Source organism: Oncorhynchus kisutch, linkage group LG17 (genome assembly GCF_002021735.2).
Source record: "Oncorhynchus kisutch isolate 150728-3 linkage group LG17, Okis_V2, whole genome shotgun sequence".
NCBI lineage: Eukaryota > Metazoa > Chordata > Actinopteri > Salmoniformes > Salmonidae > Oncorhynchus > Oncorhynchus kisutch.
In genome coordinates, this window is record NC_034190.2 from 77,955,532 (window position 1) to 77,974,572 (window position 19,041).

The window sequence follows — 19,041 nt, forward strand, 5'->3', positions numbered from 1 at the left end:
ATTATGTGGATATATTGAAGCAACATCTCAAGACATCAGTCAGGAAGTTAAAGCTTGGTGGGTCTTCCAAATGGACAATGACCCCAAGCATACTTCCAAAGTTGTGGCAAAAGGGCTTAAGGACAACAACATCATGGTATTAAGAGTGGCCATCACAAAGCCCTGGCCTCAATCCTATAGAAAATTTGTGGGCAGAACTGAAAAAGCGTGTGCGAGCAAGGAGGTCTTCAATACTGACTCAGTTACACCAGGTCTGTCAGGAGGAATGGGCCAAAATTCACCCCTCATTGTGGGAAGCTTGTGGATGGCTGCCCGAAAAGTTTGACCCAAGTTAAACAATTTAAAGACAATGCTACCAAATACGAATTGAGAGTATGTAAACTTCTGACCCACTGGGAATGTGATGAAAGAATTCAAATCTGAAATAAATCATTCTCTCTAATATTATTCTGACATTTTACATTCTTATACCTAAAACAGGGAATTTGTACTAGGATTAAATGTCAGGAATTGTGAAAAACTGAGTTTAAATGTATTTGACGAAGGTGTATGTACATTTCTGACTTCAAATGTACATCCATGGGCAAGAACAACACTATGTTTGCCTCACATTCCAGCATGATCTGATGACAAAAAACACCAACCTGATGTTGATGTGACCACAGCAGTTGTCTTAGCGGTTGTGTGGTGGGTTGGTCTGGGTTAAGGGGTGTCTGGTGGTGAGAGGTGGGTGGGTCTTGGGTAAGGGGTGGGTTTGTCTGGGATGAGGGGTGGGTTGGTTTGGGTTAAGGGGTGTCTGGTGGTGAGAGGTGGGTTTGTCTGGGATGAGGGGTGGGTTTGTCTGGGATGAGGGGTGGGTTTGTCTGGGATGAGGGGTGGGTTGGTCTGGGTTAAGGGGTGTCTGGTGGTGAGAGGTGGGTGGGTCTTGGGTAAGGGGTGGGTTTGTCTGGGATGAGGGGTGGGTTGTCTGGGATGAGGGGTGGGTTTGTCTGGGATGAGGGGTGAGTTTGTCTGGGGTGAGGGGTGGGTTTGTCTGGGGTGAGGGGTGGGTTTGTCTGGGATGAGGGGTGGGTTGGTCTGGGGATGAGGAGTGAGTTTTTCTGGGATGAGGGGTGGGTTGGTTTGGGGTGAAGGGTGGGTTTGTCTTATATGAGAGGTGGGTTGGTCAGGGGTGAGGCATGCCAGAGGACCCTGGTCCTGGAGTGCCGTAGAGGTAGGTAACTCTAGTCCTGGAGAGCCGTAGAGGTAGGTAACTCTGGTCCTGGAGTGCCGCAGGCACTTCATGTTTTTAAATCGACCTGGAAGATAAGGTGTGCTGAACTGAACTGATCAATTTGCTCAGTTGCTCAAGTGTGGTGCCTAGCTGGAACAAGTGTGGCCAAGTGTGGTGCCTAGCTGTACCTGTGGCACTCCAGGAACAGTACAATTACAGTACAATTACTGTAATAAGTTCAACTCAGCTCTATGACTTCCTGACAGTTAAACTGTTTCACATAGCACCCATTTCTTAAAATGTGACTAAACACCCTCAGAATCCATGACCTTTGATTCGTTTCCCTCAACAACATAACCCAGTCTCTCCTCAACAAAGTCCTGACTTCACTCCCAGACAGCTTGTCTGTGTAATTAAACATAATGACTCGAGACATTCTCATTGAGAATGACCTATGCAGGCTGCCTCTGTCACCAAGTCATAATGATTTACCTACAGTGTGGTTTGTGTGTGCTGTGTGTGTACAAGAGAGAGGGAAAGAGAGAGAAAAAGACAGAAAGACAGACAGACAGAAAGACCAAGAAAGAGAGACAGACAGACAGACAGAAAGAGAAAGTTTGACAGAAAGAATGAAAGACAGACAGAAAGACAGAGAGAAAGAAAGACAGACAAAGAAAGAAAGAAAGAAAGAGAGATAAAGACAGACAGAAAGACAGAGTGAACGAGAAAGACGGAGAGAAAGAGAAAGACAGTAGGGAAAGACAGACAGACAGAAAGACAGAGCGAAAGAGAAAAACAGACAGAAAGACAGAGAGGAAGAGAAAGAAAGACCGAGAGGAAGACAAAGAGAAAGACAGAAAGACCAATAATTCCCATAATGGAAATAGTCTCTATGTTGAACCATAGTATGCCATGAGGAGGACAGCCAAAGGAAAAGTGCCAAAGCGACATTTCAATGTCTAATACAGTACATTACAGTACATCTTCTGCTTTTCGTGAGTAAAACTGTGCTGAATCATTCAAATGTGGTCATAATTGTCCATTTGAAGGGATCAATCATTTTGAACAATTGTTTATCACACCAGCATGTTATTGTTGCATAAAGACCTCATGTCTCTTGTGTCTGGTCTGTAATAAGTCCATGTCGTGGCCTAGTGTCAGCGGCAGGATGGTCTACCAGCACAACCCAGAGCTAGTGTCGGCACCTCTATGACTCTGTCTGCACAATGTAGCTCTTTCCTGCTGTCGAATGACCAAAGTGGCCTCATGGTTGGAATGTTATTAATATTTGTCAAAGTTTCATAATTAATAAAAACACATTTTAAATATTTTTGAAAATCTGGGGTTTCTATGTCAAACAGTTTTGTTATATATATCAGTGTTCTGTGATGTATACAAAGTGTAATATTGGGATGCAAACTCTAAATGTAATACATTACAACTCTATATCTGACATGGTACAGGTGTCTTCTTTTTTTTAAAGCCATAACCATGTGTGTGAGGTGTATACTTTTATTGCAAAGTAGATTTGTTTAAGACTACCCAGAAACACTCGGAGTGACCCTGATTTAGCCCACTGCAGTAAAAGGATATAGCCAGCAAGAACTGTCATTATCACTTTAGAGATGGACATTCTACAGTACAGCTTCGCATTGATATTTTCCTAATTAAATAAGTGTCATATATTTATTTTCTTCCTCAACCTATTTAAATGCTGTACTTGCATTCAGTTCCCATATATTGTGTTCAATATACAGTAAGTTTATTCAGATAGTGATCTTATCTGTTCTGATGTTCACACCCAAAGGCTTTGTTCCATTATTAATGCTCACTCAATAATGAGATTGCTATTGAATGGTTGTTGCAAATACATAAAGGGAATTAAAATATTTCATATGTATATGCTTGTAAATTCAAAGTTATTATTATTTTTCCATTAAAAGTTCATCTTCCATACCTAATACTGTCATCTAACATAACCTCTAGCTCAGGGGTGGGCAAACTTTGTGGCTCGAGGGCTACATCGGGATTTTGAAATTCAACAGAGGGACGCATTTTTGGGGGGACCAATTGTTTGTTAAAATCAATTTGTGGGGGCATCCTGAGTGGTGCAGCGGTCTAAGGCACTGCATTGCATTGCTTGAGGCGTCCCTACAGACCCAGGTTCCCAGGCTGTGTCACAGCTGGCCGTGACTGGGAGACCCATAAGGTGGCCCACAATTGGCCCAGCGTCGTCCGGGATAGGAGAGGGTTTGGCAGGCAGAGATTTCCTTGTCCCATTGCGCTCTAGCGACTCCTGTGGCGGGCTGGGTGCATGCACGCTGACATGGTTGCCAGGTGTACGGTGTTTCCTCCGATACATTGGTGCGGCTGGCTTCCGGGTTAAGCGGGCATTGTGTCAAGAAACAGTGGGGCTTGGCTGGGATGTGTTTCAGAGGATGAAACGGCTCTCAACCTTCGCCTCTCCTTAGTTCGTATGGGAGATGCAGCGATGGGACAAGACTGTAACTACCAATTGGATACCACAAATTTGGGGAGAACTTTGCCCCTCCTGCTCAAGAATGATGGGCAAACCTATTCTGTCTTCCCTTTGGAGAACGCTTTCTGGTTCCAGGTAGAACCCCCCATTTTGGGTTCCATGTAAAACTCTTTCCATAAGGGATCTACCTGAAATTGGAAAGGGTTCTCCTATGGGGACAGCTGAAGAACCCTTTTGACACCCTTTTTTCTAAGAGTGCATAACATTTGAAATAAAGAAGATTCATGTATTTATTTATTTGATATTTGTATTGGATTTCTTTTCCTCCAGCTAAATATACAGTCTCAGCAATGGATTAGGTACTTTAAAAAACATACAGCTATTACATATATATATGTATATATTATAATATAATACAGTTATCCTTGAATAAGGGCAAAGTGAAGGATGGGGGAACGGGTGTGTAAGTATTTAAACTGCTAACATATATCTCACATGAGAATGATTAGTGTAGGATAGCTCATAGTGATGACCGGAATGGGACAACTGGAACGACACCAAACACCTGGTTTCCCATGTTTGGATGTGATTGACACTGTTTCACCCACCCCACCCCAGACCGTCCCTGATTGAAGTGACAAGTGACACTACTGATACATAAACAATCATCTGCATATACATCTACATAGCTACCTATTTTCATATTTTTAGAAAAGCTTTCAAAAAGTGCCAATGTGTCTACCTTTCCTTCACTAACACTTAGTATTTGTCATTCAATAAATTAATGACAGCACTAAAAAGTAAAAGAATATTAAACATTTGCATAATTTCCCCCGATTGTAAAACAAAATTGAAATGTCTGAGTTTCTTTGGTCAGAAGGACCTGTGGAAAAACACTGAGCTATAAGTCATACAGTTGTGCTGTAAAAAAGTGCCAAGTATTGACAGTACAACTAACAGTATAGAAGGCACTAGATTAGAGTTTACACTTTTATTCATTTAGATGACAATTTTAGGCCATATTTTGGGGACTTTCAGATTACAAATGTGAATGTTCTTAGGAATGTATTCTTGAATTCTTGAATTACAAACCAAGAATATTTTCCCTGGAGTGGTGGGTAAGGATATGACTTCAATGGACCTCAGTGGGGATAAGGGCACTTGCAGTCTAAGAATAGGATCCTAACGTCCAAGTTTGGTCTCTCAATCATAACGTACACTTCCTGCGGACATTGACATTTTACTGAGGACCCCATCTAGGGTATCCCTAAAAGGTTGTTTGAGTGTTTGTCTCTAGATCAACATTGATGGTTTTAAACAAATGCCCCTCAGACATCATAAAGGTGTCAGCATCTAGGACAGCAAAACCCCTCCGAATGGTTTACAAAAGCTGCTTCAGTTCATTTTGGTCCAATCAGCTTTAAACCTCAGATCCTTGTAGCCAGGTATATATTCATATCATTCATGTCCATGGGCAGTGACAACATAGTTTTTCAGCATATTCCTGCAGTATGTTTGTCTAAAGTTGAGAGTTTAGTGTGTAATATACACTGGACACAGACTTTCATCTCAGACCCTGCTCACAGCACACAACTGGTGAGGTGAAGGACTGAGGGTGAACCCCAGGGATGGTGTGAGGTCCAGATCCTCCTCTCTTACCCCGGGAGGAGGAGAGAAACAAAAGCGCTGCAGGAGGGAGGTGAAGAAAAGGAAGAGCTCCATCCTGGCCAGACTCTCTCCTAGACACACCCTACGACCTGGAAGAGGAAGATGAGGAAGACAGCATGAGGACAATAGAAAAGGAAGAGCTCCATCCTGGCCAGACTCTCTCCGAGACACACCCTACGACCTGGAAGAGGAAGATGAGGAAGACAGCATGAGAACAATAGAAAAGGAAGAGCTCCATCCTGGCCAGACTCTCTCCTAGACACACCCTACGACCTGGAAGAGGAAGATGAGGAAGACAGCATGAGGACCATAGAAAAGGAAGAGCTCCATCCTGACCAGACTCTCTCCGAGACAATGGATGTGTGACTGTAGGTTCCTATATTGACAAATATCAATATTCCCACTGGGCAAAGACATCAATTCAATGTCTATTCCACAATGCTTCAATGTCATTTCCATCCCCTCAACTCTCTTTGAGCCAAAGCAATGAGGATATCAGGTTTAGTTAATTTACCAACATTGAAGGATATCAGAATTAGTTAATTGACCAACATAGAAGGATATCAAAATGTGTTAATTTACCAACATAGAAGGATATCAGAATTAGTTAATTGACCACCATAGAAGGATATCAGAATTAGTTAATTGACCACCATAGAAGGATGTCACAATTAGTTAATTGACCACCATAGAAGGATGTCACAATTAGTTAATTGACCACCATAGAAGGATATCAGAATTAGTTAATTGACCACCATAGAAGGATGTCAGAATGATAGTGTTAATAAGGAAACACACAGTTGGACTCACCTGCAGAGAAAGGCATGAAGGCATCCTTCTTGACGAATCGACCTTCCTCATCCAGAAAGTGGTCAGGGTTAAAGGTGTGAGGGCTCTTCCATTCGCTCTCATCTCGCAGGACAGACGTCAGCAGAGGTAACACATCAGTCCCCTTTTTGATGAAGTATCCCTGGAAGGTGATGTCTTGGCTGGTGGTGTGAGGGATGGACATGGGTACAATGTTGGCCAGTCTTTGGGTCTCATGGATCACTGCATCAGTGTAGGGCAGGTTCTTCCTGTCCTCTACCAAGGCCTGACGACTTCCTATGACTCTGCTTATCTCCTCTTGGACCCGGTCTGGAATAAAAAGGAAGAGGAGGGATAAAGTTACTATAAAATCTGAATGATCTTCAGTCTGTATCTGTTAATTCACTTGGATTCAATTCAAAGACCTGTGGTTCAGGTGGGACATTTGCCAATGTTTACAGCGAGTAAAAGCGGAATTGTCTTACAGAACTGCAATCATACACTTTCTGTACAAAGGTCCTTCAAATCAGAATCACCTTTATTTGCCAAGTACATTTACAGATACTCAGAACTTTAATATGATGCTGCTAGTGACAGACAACATTTAGAGACAGAATACAGATAGAGGAGTTTGCACACGTTATGCAAGTGAGCTATAAGAGATTGAGTTGTGGATATACAGTGTATTCGGAAAGTATTCAGACCCCCTAACTTTTCCCACATTTTGTTACATTACAGCCTTATTCTAAAATTTATTAAATAAAAACATTTCCTCAATGTCCTCAATCTATACACAATACCCCATAATGACAAAGTGAAAACAGGTTTATAGATCTTTTTGTAAACGCATTAAAAAAAAACAGGAATAGCTCATTTACATAAGTAATCAGACCCTTTACTATGAGACTCGCAATTGAGCTCAGGTGCATCCTGTTTCACCCTTGAGATGTTTTTACAACTTGATTGGAGTCCACCTATGGTAAATTCAGTTAATTGGACATAATTTGGAAAGGCACACACCTGTATATATAAGGTTCCACAGTTGACAGTGCATGTCAGAGCAAATACCAAGCCATGAGGTTAAAGGCATTGTCAGGGAGGTGAACAAGAACTGATGGTCACTCTGACAGAGCTCCAGAGTACCTCTGTGTAGATGGGAGAACGTTCCAGAAGGACAACCATATCTGCAACACTCCACCAATTCGGTCTTTATGGTAGAGTGGCCAGACGGAAGCCACTCCTCGGTAAAAGGCACATGACAGCCTGTTTGGAGTTTGCCAAAAATGCACCTAAAGGACTCTCAGACCATGAGAAACACGATTCTCTGGTCTGATGAAACCAATAACTCTTTGACCTGAATGCGAAGTGTCACGTCTGGAGGAAAACAGACACCTCTCATCACCTGGCCACAACCATCCCTACAGTGAAGCATGGTGGTGGCAGCGCCATGCTGTGGGGATGTTTTAGTCAGGATCGAAATTAGTCAGGATCGAGGCAAAGATGAATGGAGCAAAGTACAGAGAGATCCTTGAAGAACACCTGCTCCAGGGTACTCAGGATCTCAGACTGGGGGCGAAGGTTCACCTTCCAACAGGACAACAGCCCAAAGCAGACAGCCAAGACAATGCAGATGTGGCTTCGCGACAAGTCTCTGAAAGTCCTTGATTGGCCCAGCCAGAGCCCGCACTTGAGGCCGATAGAACATCTCTGGAGAGACCTGAAAATAGCTGTGCACCGACGCTCCCCAACCAACCTGACAGAGCCTGAGAGGATCTGCAGAGAAGAATGGGAGAAACTCCCAAAATACAGGTGTGCCAAGCTTGTAGCGTCATGCCCAAGAAGACTCAAGGCTGTAGCCGCTGCCAAAGGTGCTTCAACAAAGTACAGAGCATAGTCTGTGATATTTCAATTTTTTGCAAACATTTCTAAAAACCTGTTTTTGCTTTGTGATTATGGGGTATTGTGTGTAGATTGATGAGAAATAAAAACAATTGAATCAATTTTATATTAAGGCTGTAACGTAACAAAATGTGGAAAAAGTGAAGGGGTCTGAATACTTTCCAAATACACTGTATGAGGTATGTTTGTCAGGTGAGTGTGTGAGTATCAACTCTTACCCTGTATATCGGGGTACTTGGCCATGAGCAGCAGACCCCAGCGCAGGGTTGTCCCCGTGGTGTCAGTACCAGCAGCAAACAGGTTGGCCACAGTCTGTATGAGATTCTCAGTGTGGTAATGAGAGTTCATGTTGCCTGATTCCTTTTAATAGATAAACAAACATGTTTCAGTAAACAAGAGCAGTTATTTCTAAATCATCTCCCACTGGACTCCCTAGTTATTCACTCCAAGAAACGACATGCTTATAACTGTAATAACGCTTTATACCTCCAGGGTCTGTTTTCGGACAAGGAACGAGTCCACAAAGCCTCTACACATCTGCGGGTTGAGAGTCTCCTTCAGCCCCCTCACCAGCTCCTTCATCTCCCCCTTGTTGTCGGCAATATTTTTCAAGATAAGTGTCTTGTTCTTCAGCAAGGGGCCCAACCATGGGAACATGTTGTACAACTTTAAATAAAAAGCAAAGCAAAAATGAGCTTCTATTTTGTCTGTATATATTATACTTGGACTAATTTAATCTAGTGTGTCTGTCATTGTTCTCAAAGTAAACATGATTAGCACGGTATCGTACCTGTATTGAAATAGATCCTCCGAGTCGGATGGACTCATTGGCTTGATCCACCGAGCGTCGGAACCGTGGATCAGAGTAGTCAAACCTGCTGCCGTACACAATGCTGCAGATGATGTTGGAGACAGCGTAATTCATTGCCTGGGTTGTGTCAAATGCTTTACCTGTGACAAAGAGCGAAAAACAGAACCGAAATGAGAAAAACTGAGAAAAGATTAAGACTTATTTTGTTTGTGTTATTGATATAAAGAACTTTACCCTTGTGTTCTTCAAACACTTCAATCAAGTAGTGAACTTCCTCAATGATCTTCTCCTCGCTCGCTTTCTTGCCCATTCCAAAGTCTCTAAGGTTTGTAAGGGCAAAGCGTCTCATCTCTTTCCATGAATCTCCATTTGCAAATACAATACCTATTAAAAAGTAGAGTAGAACAATATTGTTCTGATGTCGTAGTTGAGTGACATTCTTAAAGGAATACAAATCCATTTTAAGAAGCACAGATTAATGGAAGTAGGAGGTTTCAAACTAAATCTGTTCTTTTCTTCATATTTTTATGAAGTCAGGAGAAAATAAAATATTTGTAAGATATTTGGGGTTGTTAGAGTCGGTTGAACACAGAAGAGCATCATGTACAGAACCAGTCAAAAGGTTGGACACACCTACTCATTCAACGCTTTTTCTTTATTTGTACTATTTTCTACATTCTAGAATAATAGTGAAGACATCAAAACTATTAAATAACACCAATGGAATCATGTAGGATCCAAAAAAAGTGTTAAACAAATCAAAATACATTTTATATTTGAGATTCTTCATTGTAGCCACACTTTGCCTTGCTGACAGCTTTGCACACTCTTGGCATTCTCTCAACCAGCTTCATGAGGTAGTCACCTGGAATGCAATTCAATTAACAAGTGTGCCTTGTTAAAAGTTCATTTGTAGAATTTCTTTCCTTCTTAATAAGTTTGAGCCAATCAGTTGTGTTGTGACATGGTATGGGTGGTATACAGAAGACAGCCCTATTTGGTGAAATACCAAGTCCTTATTATGGCAGGAACAGCTCAAATAAGCAAGGAGAAATGACAGTCAATACGACACATTTCTTCAAGTGCAGTCGCAAAAACCATCAAGTGCTATGATGAAACTGTCTCTCATAAGGACTCCCACAGGAAAGGAAGACCTAGAGTTACCGCTGCTGCAGAGGTACCAGCCTCAGAATTTGCAGACCAAATAAATGCTCCACAGAGTTTATGTAACAGACACATCTAAACAGCAACTGTTCAGAGGAGACTGCCTGAATCAGCCCTTCATGGTCGATTTGCTGAAAAGAAACCACTATTAAAAGGACACCAATAAGAAGAAGAAACTTGCTTGGGCCAAGAAACATGAGCAATGGACATTAAACCAGTAGAAATCGTTTCATTGGTCTGATTCCAAATTTGAGATGTTTGGTTCCAGGTGAATGGATGATTTTCCGCATGTGTGGTTCCCACCGTGAAGCATGGAGGAGGAGGTGTGAGTGTGTGTGGGTGCTTTGCTGGTGACACTGTCAGTGATTTATTTAGAATTCAAGGCACACTTAACCAGCATGGCTACCACAGCATTCTGCAGCGATACGCCATCCCATCTGGTTTAAGCTTAGCGGGACTATCATTTGTTTTTCAACAGGACAATGACAAAACACACTTCCAGGCTGTGTAAGGGCTATTTGACCATGAAGGAGAGTGATGGAGTGCCGCATCACATGGCCTCCACAGTCACCCGACCTCAATTCAATTGAGATAGTTTGGGATGACTTAGAATGAAGAGTGAAGGAAAAGAAGCCAACAATTGCTCAGCATATGTGGGAACTCCTTCAAGACTGTTGGAAAAGCATTCCAGGTGAAGCAGGTTGAGAGAATGCAAAGAATATGCAAAGCTGTCATCAAGGAAAAGGGTGGCTACTTTGAATAATCTCTTATAGAAAATATATTTGGATTTTTTTAAGCACTTTTTTGGTTACTACATGATTCCATATGTGTTATTTCATAGTTTTGATGTCTTCACTATTATTCTACAATGTAGAACATAGTAAAAGAAATTAAGGAAAAACGTTGAAAGACTGGTACTGTATAATGTTGTTGGTTTTTACAGTATGGCACCAAGCATGCCTGCTTAACTGTCCATTGTCAAGGTTTGCAACGTAGTAGGCCTGCGAATCAGTTATCTGACATTACCGTGTCCTTTGTTTAATTCACTAAACAAATGATTGATGCCCCTGTCCCCAAACTCCTCTGCATGGTTGACCAGTGCTTGCTTGACTGTCTTGTATCCTGCGAGAACGACCACTTTTCTGGGTCCAATGTGAACTGTGAACACCGAGCCATATTTCTTGGACAGCTGTAGAACATAAAATAAGCCAAAAGACCAGGTTTAGACAGATCAAATCCTTTCCATTCAAATAAAAATGCCTCGTAAAATGTGAGCCTATGAACTTCTGAGGTCAGTGTTTGACAAACAAGATTATTGTGTTACCTTCCAGAAATGAATGACTGATCATGAAAATACCCAGCTAGCACATAATGTTCTGAGAACCATAGAGTTTGGTGAGAGCATGGTTGTCATATGGTTATTTTTAAAACAACCTTCCACATATGTCTGGCAATGGTGCTGTATAGTTCCTTGGCTTTGGAACACTCTAAGCCCGTTTAAGAAATGAGTTCCATGTTGGTAGTGTTCTAGGACCGTTCTCAAACTGGTTTAACATTGGGAATGTTCTCAAATAGTTTAGAGAACATTAAAGGAATAACGTTCTTCATGGGAATTTCAGTACTTCAGCATAACATTTCCCATAGATATCCTCATGGTTCTATTAAAAATCATGTTCTTAAATTGTTCAAAGAGCGTTAAGAAACAACGTTCTTCTGTGGGAATTTCAGTACTTCATCATATTGATTCGTACAGGTTTCCTCGTGGTTTTATTTAAAGTCATGTTCTCAAAATGTTCTGAGAACGTTTAGAAAACTTTCCATAAAAACCACAAGAAAACTTTCATAACATTCAGAGAAAGTTCTAAGAATGTTACTTAAAAACATACATTTCATTCTCAGCATCAACAAAACTCTCTCTATCCTCTATCTTATTAAGTGTGTTTGGGTGTGATTGGCTGCACCCACTAATTGACCACACCTGATCTTAATGAGTGCGTGTTTCCTTTGAAATGGGGTTTGTTTGAATACGCTACAATTAACAGATTTGTATGATTTTTTTAAACATGTCATGCTAGCTCCATCTTGGTGATGCTGTGAACTAATTCCATTGATAGAGAGCAGAGGGTTACAGGTTTGAATCTCACTGATGCTGTCACAATAAAAAATACATGTGTTTCATTATTAATGCCTTATGAAATGAAATTCCATGTGTCCTGTCTGTGCTCAAAACGTTCAAGAAAGCAACAAAGTCTTATTGAAACTTTCAGCTAAATTTATACGGAAGTTATTAAAAAAACAAAAAATAACCAACATTTTCTGCAAAATGTTCACTTCTCTTCTCAGAACGTTTAACCCTGTGTTGTCTTAAGGGTACAAAATGACCTGCCACTATGTTTAACAACAGAGAAAACTCCCTGATTTATATTTTTTCAACTTGAAATGTGATGACTTTTCCTAAAGTGACCCCAACATTAGAAAAATTGAAACATTGCCTTTGTTAATATTTCCATGAAAGATGTACACCACCTGGGTACAAAGATTGTCTAAGGGTCATTTTTGACCCGGCAGATATAAAATCATTTACACACCACAAAACCAACAAAGACAAACACAATGAGAAATTGAGATGATGTGTGCTACTGAATGAACTCAGCCAGCAGCTCCTGAAGAGGAAGATCACCATGGTTGGCACAGTTAGAAAGAACAAGCATAAGCTCCATCCTGCACTCCTCACAACAAGGGGGAAAGGCCTTCTACAAGCCTAAGCTCCACCCTGCACTCCTCACAACAAGGGGTAGAGAGGCCTTCTACAAGCCTAAGCTCCACCCTGCACTCCTCACAACAAGGGGTAGAGAGGCCTTCTACAAACCTAAGCTCCAACCTGCACTTCTCGCAACAAGGTGGAGGGAGGCCTTCTACAAGCCTAAGCTCCACCCTGCACTTCTCGCAAAAAGGGGAGGAGAGGCCTTCTACAAGCCTAAGCTCCACCCTGAACTCCTCACAACAAGGGGGAGAGAGGCCTTCTACAAGCCTAAGCTCCACCCTGCACTCGTCACTACAAGGGGGAGGAGAGGCCTTCTCATCAAAGTTTGCCTTCACCCCACCACCACTCTAGTTTCTTACCTCCCAAAGAGGAACAAGAATGTGGTCGTCCTGAGCACAATGCACAAAACTGCTGAGATCAGTGATCGTGAGGACAGGAAGCCAGCCATCATCCTGGACTACAACCACAACAAAGGAGGCGTGGACAACCTGGACAAGGTGATTGGAACTTACAGCTGCAGGAGGATGACTGCCCGCTGGCCCCTGGTCATCTTCCATAACATCATTGATGTGTCCTCATACAATGCCTTTGTGATATGAACAAGATCAACCCTACCTGGATGCCTGATAAGCAGAACAAGAGGAGGGTGCTCCTGGAGCAGTTAGAGGTGATTGATTTGTGTTCCTCATGTACAGTATTTGTTTTGTATCTAGGATATTATTTTGTTATTTATAATTGTTGTTGTTTATACACCTTGTGGGTGGGGGCAATGGTTAAACAAATGGGAGAAGACTAGTATTTTGTAGTTGAACTCCTCATTGTACAGAATATATCACTATGTTTCCAAAACAGTTCAAGACTGTTGTTGTTTCCCTTCAATAAAATGCATTCAAATCTACTTTGTGCACATTTCTGCTACTTTCTTAGACTATACAGGTTCTATCTCTTGCTAAACATAATAAGTTAACACCTATGCAGTACCTTTAGCTAATAATAATAAAGCTCTACTTTAGTAAAGAAAACAATGATGACAGGTTTGTTGTAATACAAATGAGTGATGTCCACAGTGTCTTTCTGCATTGTGAAGAGGAAGAACCCAGATGTTCAAAGTTTATGACGAATGACAGCTTGTTTCTTCATGCAAAATAGATTTGGGGTTTAAAATTAAATTGATGTGCTTTATTTTAGAGGTTTAGTGAAGACGGGTCCTTTTTTACCTTTATGATAAGGGGAGGATACAGAATGTTAAGACTACACAAGGGTTAAAAAAAACATTATGTTTACCAGTCAGGAAACGTATGGCTTCATTCCCACAAATAATGTGAAACAACAAACATATTTTCCACAACTTCCAATAAACCAAATGTGCTAGCTGGGTACTGTGAGTCAATATCTTGAAAGGAGGTACTTGAAAATGAATAGTTCAAGCAAGCAAGCCTTTGACTTATTAATATCTCACCTCACAGAGGGTCTGGTAGGGCCTTCTGAGATCCAGCTGGAGAATGTTACCAAGCAGCGGCAGCGGCCTGGGTCCTGGAGGCTCCTTCCCATGTTCCTCAGAGCTGGAACTAGAGGAGAGGAGGTAGAGGACGAGCAGAAACAGCACAGCCCCCAGCAGTGTCACCGTGCTTGGAGCCTGGAGGAGAAGATCTTCCATAAGAGACATCTTCGATCGGAGCTCTTACACCTTACCCTGGGCTAAAAAGAGAGACAGCTTGTGCTCATACACAACAGTCACTCAACAGAGCTACCTGCCTATGGAGCTCTTCTTATGTAGAGGACAGGACCGCCTTGGGGGAGGAGCTAGGCATCTTGAGAAACAGAAGAATAGTAGCGCCAAGCCTGCACAACACATTCCCTGCAGATCATTGACTAAATTATAGCATGGTCTGATCATAATTTAATTAAGGTCACTATGCCTGTCCTCATCCTGAGATATGTTCCTCTTTATTACACCCTCGTTAAAACACTGAATAGAACTGCAGACAAGGAGATAAAGAATGAGGAACAACCTGTTGGGGGGATTAGGCAATAGCTCTGTGTGTTTGCTTCGTCTGTAACAAGGTGCCTCCTACACCACTCTATGTGAATGTCAATGAGTATAGAAAGCTCTGAGCCAAACTACACATAGTAGAGGCAGACCACAGTATCCAAGCAAATGTTTTATTAAGGCGAGGCTGAGTGTTTTATTAAGGCGGGGCTGAGTGTTTTATTAAGGCGGGGCTGAGTGTGGTTTACCATAAATAATTCAGTTTCACCAGTTCAGTTAAATCATTTCCCATTCAATGAATGAATAGTGATCTGTTGATGAGATTTAAAACAAAGTCAGCAAAGACGCAACACAGGAACAGAGAGATAATCTGAATGGTCTTTAGCCTGGTATCGGTTCAATGACCTGTGCTTCAGATTGGCCTCTTGCCAATGTTTACAGTTGGCAACACCTGTAACTGTGTTTTGTGTCACTGTACAAAAGGTCTTGGACAGTTTTATGCAGTGTAAAGTTCACTACATAAAGGCTTCGTGTTTCTATTGGTCCTTCCCCACGTACTGGCCAATACCCTATATGTCACACCCTGACCATAGTTTGCTTTGTATGTTTCTATGTTTTGTTTGGTCAGGGTGTGATCTGAGTGGGCATTCTATGTTACATGTCTAGTTTGTCTATTTCTATGTTTGGCCTGATATGGTTCTCAATCAGAGGCAGGTGTTAGTCATTGTCTCTGATTGGGAACCATATTTAGGTAGCCTGTTTGGTGTTGGGTTTTGTGGGTGATTGTTCCTGTCTCTGTGTTTGCACCAGATAGGGCTGTTTTGGTTTTTCACATTTCTTGTTTTTTTTAGTCTATTCATGTATAGTTTCTTTATTAAAGAACCATGAATAATAACCACGCTGCGTTTTGGTCCGCCTCAAGAAAACCGTTACACTATAAAGTTTTCATTCCTGCAAAAAGCATTGAACTGCACATTTTACATTTCAACCAATGAGTCAGTGGTTTGTTCTCTTCAACTGACATACGTTTCCTCTCTTGTGTTGTAACGCTAGACAAAACACTGTAAAAATGTATAGTTCATTGCTATATGCAGGAATTCATACTTATATGAGCACATTATCACAATTGATAGTTGTGTTACATCCGGCGCCGACAGAGATGACCGCCTCGCTTTGCGTTAGTTTTTTAAAATGTATTATTTCATACACTGTTACCCCAGGAAATCTTGAGTCTTATTACATACAGCCAAGAGAAACTATTGGATATAAGTGCAATGTCAACTTACCAACATTATGACCAGGAATACGACTTTCCCGAAGCGGATCCTCTGTTTGGTCCACCACCCAGGACAGTGGATCGGATCCCAGCAGGCGACCCAAAACAATGGCGCCGCAGAAGGGGCAGACGGAGCTGGTCAGGCTGCGTAGACGGGCACATCGCCCACCGCTCCCAAGTATACTACTCGCCAATGTCCAGTCTCTTGACAACAAGGTAGACAAAATCCGAGCAAGGGTTGCCTTCCAGAGAAACATCAGTGATTGCAACATTCTCTGCTCCACAGAAACATGGCTCACTCGGGATATGTTATCGGTACAGCGACTTGGTACAGTCAGTACAGCCACCTGGTATCTTCACACATCGCGCCGACAGAAACAAACATCTCTCTGGTAAGATGAAGGGCTGGGGTGTTTGCCTTATGATTAAAGAGTCGTGGTGTGATCATAACAACATACAGGAACTCAAGTCCTTTTGTTCACCCAACCTAGAATTCCTTACAATCAAATGCCTACCGCATTATCTACCAAGAGAATTCTCTTAGATTATAATCACAGTCGTGTATATCTCTCCAAATCAGACACTTCGATGGCCCTGAAAGAACTTCATTGGACTCTATGTAAACTGGAAACCTATACATCCCGAGGCTGCAGTTATTGTAGCTGGGGATATTAACAAGGCTAATCTGAAAACAAGGCTCCCTAAATTTGATCAGCATATCAAATGCGAGACCCAGGCTGACAGCATTCTGCATCATTGTTACTCTAACTTCCGCGACGCATACAAAGCCCTCCCTCGCGCCTCCTTTCGGCAAATCTGACCACGACTCCATTTTGTTACTCCCAGCCTATAGACAGAAACTAAAACAGGAAACGCCCATGGTCAGGTCTAGTCCGACCAATCTGAATCCACGCTTTAAGATTGCTTCGATCACGTGGACTGGGATATGTTCCGGATAGCGTTGAACAACAACATTGATGTATACACTGATTCAGTGAGCTTGTTTATTATCAAATGCATTGGTGATGTTGTACCCACGGTGAATATTAAAACCTTCCCCAACCAGAAACCGTGGATGCAAAACTGAAAGCGCGAACCACTGCTTTTAATCAGCGCAAGGCGACCGGAAACATGACCGAATACAAATAGTGTAGCTATTCCCTCCGCAAGGCAATCAAACAAACTAAGTGTCAGTATAGAGACAAAGTAGAGTCGCAATTCAACGGCTCAGACATGAGAGGTATGTGTCAGGGTCTCCAGTCAATCACGGACTACAAAAAAAAACCTAGCCCTGTCGCAGACCCCGATGTCTTGCTCCCAGACAAACTAAACAGTTTCTTTGCTCGCTTTGAGGACAATACAGTGCCACCGACAAAACCTGTGGGCTCTCCTTCACTGCAGCCAATGCAAGTAAAAAATGTAAATGTGTTAACCCTCGCAAGGCTGCCGGCCCAGATGGCATCCCTAGCTGCATCCTCAGTGCATGCTCAGACCAGCTGGCTGGTGTGTTTATGGACATATACAATCAATCTCTATCCCAGTCTGCTGTTCCCACATGCTTCAAGAGGATCACCATGGTTCCTGTTCCCAAGAAAGCTAAGGTGACTGATCTAAACGACTATCACCCCGTAGCACTCACTTCTGTCATCATGAAGTGCTTTGAGAGACTAGTCAAGGATAATATCACCTCCACCCTACCTGACACCCTAGACCCACTCCAATTCGCTTACCGCCCCAATAAGTCCACTGATGACGCAATCACATTCACAATCATAGGCAGGGTAGCCTAGTGGTTAGAGCGTTGGACTAGTAACCGAAAGGTTACAAGTTCGAATCCCCGAGCTGACAAGGTACAAGTCTGTCGTTCTGCCCCTGAACAGGCAGTTAACCCACTGTTCCTAGGCCATCATTGAAAATAAGAATTTGTTCTTAACTGGCTTGCCTAGTAAAATAAAGGTAAAATAAAAAAAACACTGCACAATGCCCTAACCCATCTGGACAAGAGGAATACCAATGTAAGAATGATATTCATTGACTACAGCTCAGTGTTTAACAGCATTTAACACTTGTCATTAAGCTGGTAGTACCCTGGGTCTCGACCATGCCCTGTGCAACTGGGCCCTGGACTTTCTGACGGGACGCCCCCAGGTCGTGAGGGTAGGAAACAACATCTCCACCCTGCTGATCCTCAACACTGGGGCCCTAAAAGTTGCTTTCTCAGCCCTCTCCTGTACTCCCTGTTCACCCGTGGCAGGGTAGCTTAGTGGTTAGAGTGTTGGACTAGGTTGTAAGTTCAAACCCCCGAGCTGACAAGGTACAAATCTGTCATTCTGCCCCTGAACAGGCAGTTCCCCGGGGGCAAACTACCTGCCCTCCAGGACACCTACACCACCCGATGTCACAGGAAGGCCAAAAAGATCATCATGGACAACAACCACCCGAGCCACTGCCTATTCACCCCGCTATCATCCGGAAGGCGAGTACAGGTGCATCAAAGCTGGGACTGAAAAACAGCTTCTATCTCAATGTCACGTTTCTTCAAAATCGAACCCAGAAGCAGACCAGGACAAGGAGAGTAGGAAGAAGGTGAGTATTTATTTACAAGTGAATGTGAGTGGGTAGATACATCCAGGTGGCGTAGCGGGCAGCGGTGGTGAGTTGATGGGAGTAAATAGGTGGATCCAATGGGGAAGCGGAATCCTCCGATGACCAGGCGGGAATGGGGTAAATGATCCGGGTGAGTAATGTTCATGGCTAACGATCCGGCAGGGAATGGATGTCAGGTCAGAGCTTTTGAAGGGGAGAGGTGATGATCAGGACAGGTGTGCAGATTACTGATGGGATACAGGTGCGGGTGAACGTCGATCTCCCAACAAGCTAATCTGCCCGGCAACCAGACAGGGTGCGTTCCAGGACACCGGAAACACACTCCAGGACAGAAACACAGGCAAACACAGACTCAGGAAGCGG

At 42.7% G+C, this 19,041-nt stretch overlaps 1 protein-coding gene across 1 annotated transcript; it reads right to left on the bottom strand.

The window, feature by feature from the left end:
* Positions 1-3,973: 3,973 nt before the first annotated feature.
* LOC109888152 (cytochrome P450 2K1) lies at positions 3,974-14,821 on the bottom strand. Its single transcript, XM_031794688.1, has 8 exons — positions 14,265-14,821; positions 11,068-11,230; positions 9,112-9,261; positions 8,857-9,017; positions 8,553-8,732; positions 8,285-8,426; positions 6,171-6,497; positions 3,974-5,449 (listed from the first exon to the last, which is right to left on the bottom strand). The coding sequence occupies exons 1-8, from the start codon at positions 14,469-14,471 to the stop codon at positions 5,262-5,264; spliced, it is 1,518 nt and encodes a 505-aa protein (XP_031650548.1). The 5' UTR covers positions 14,472-14,821; the 3' UTR covers positions 3,974-5,261.
* Positions 14,822-19,041: the final 4,220 nt, after the last annotated feature.

Bases quoted from the DNA above. Each gene is read 5' to 3' on its own strand.
- LOC109888152 (XM_031794688.1), bottom strand. From the start codon at position 14,471: ATGTCTCTTATGGAAGATCTTCTCCTCCAGGCTCCAAGCACGGTGACA. The intron at 9,262-11,067 runs GTAATGTCAGAT...ACTTTTTAATAG, and splicing joins TGAATTAAACAAAGGACACG to GTATTGTATTTGCAAATGGA. The intron at 9,018-9,111 runs GTAAAGTTCTTT...TCTTTGTCACAG, and splicing joins AGTGTTTGAAGAACACAAGG to GTAAAGCATTTGACACAACC.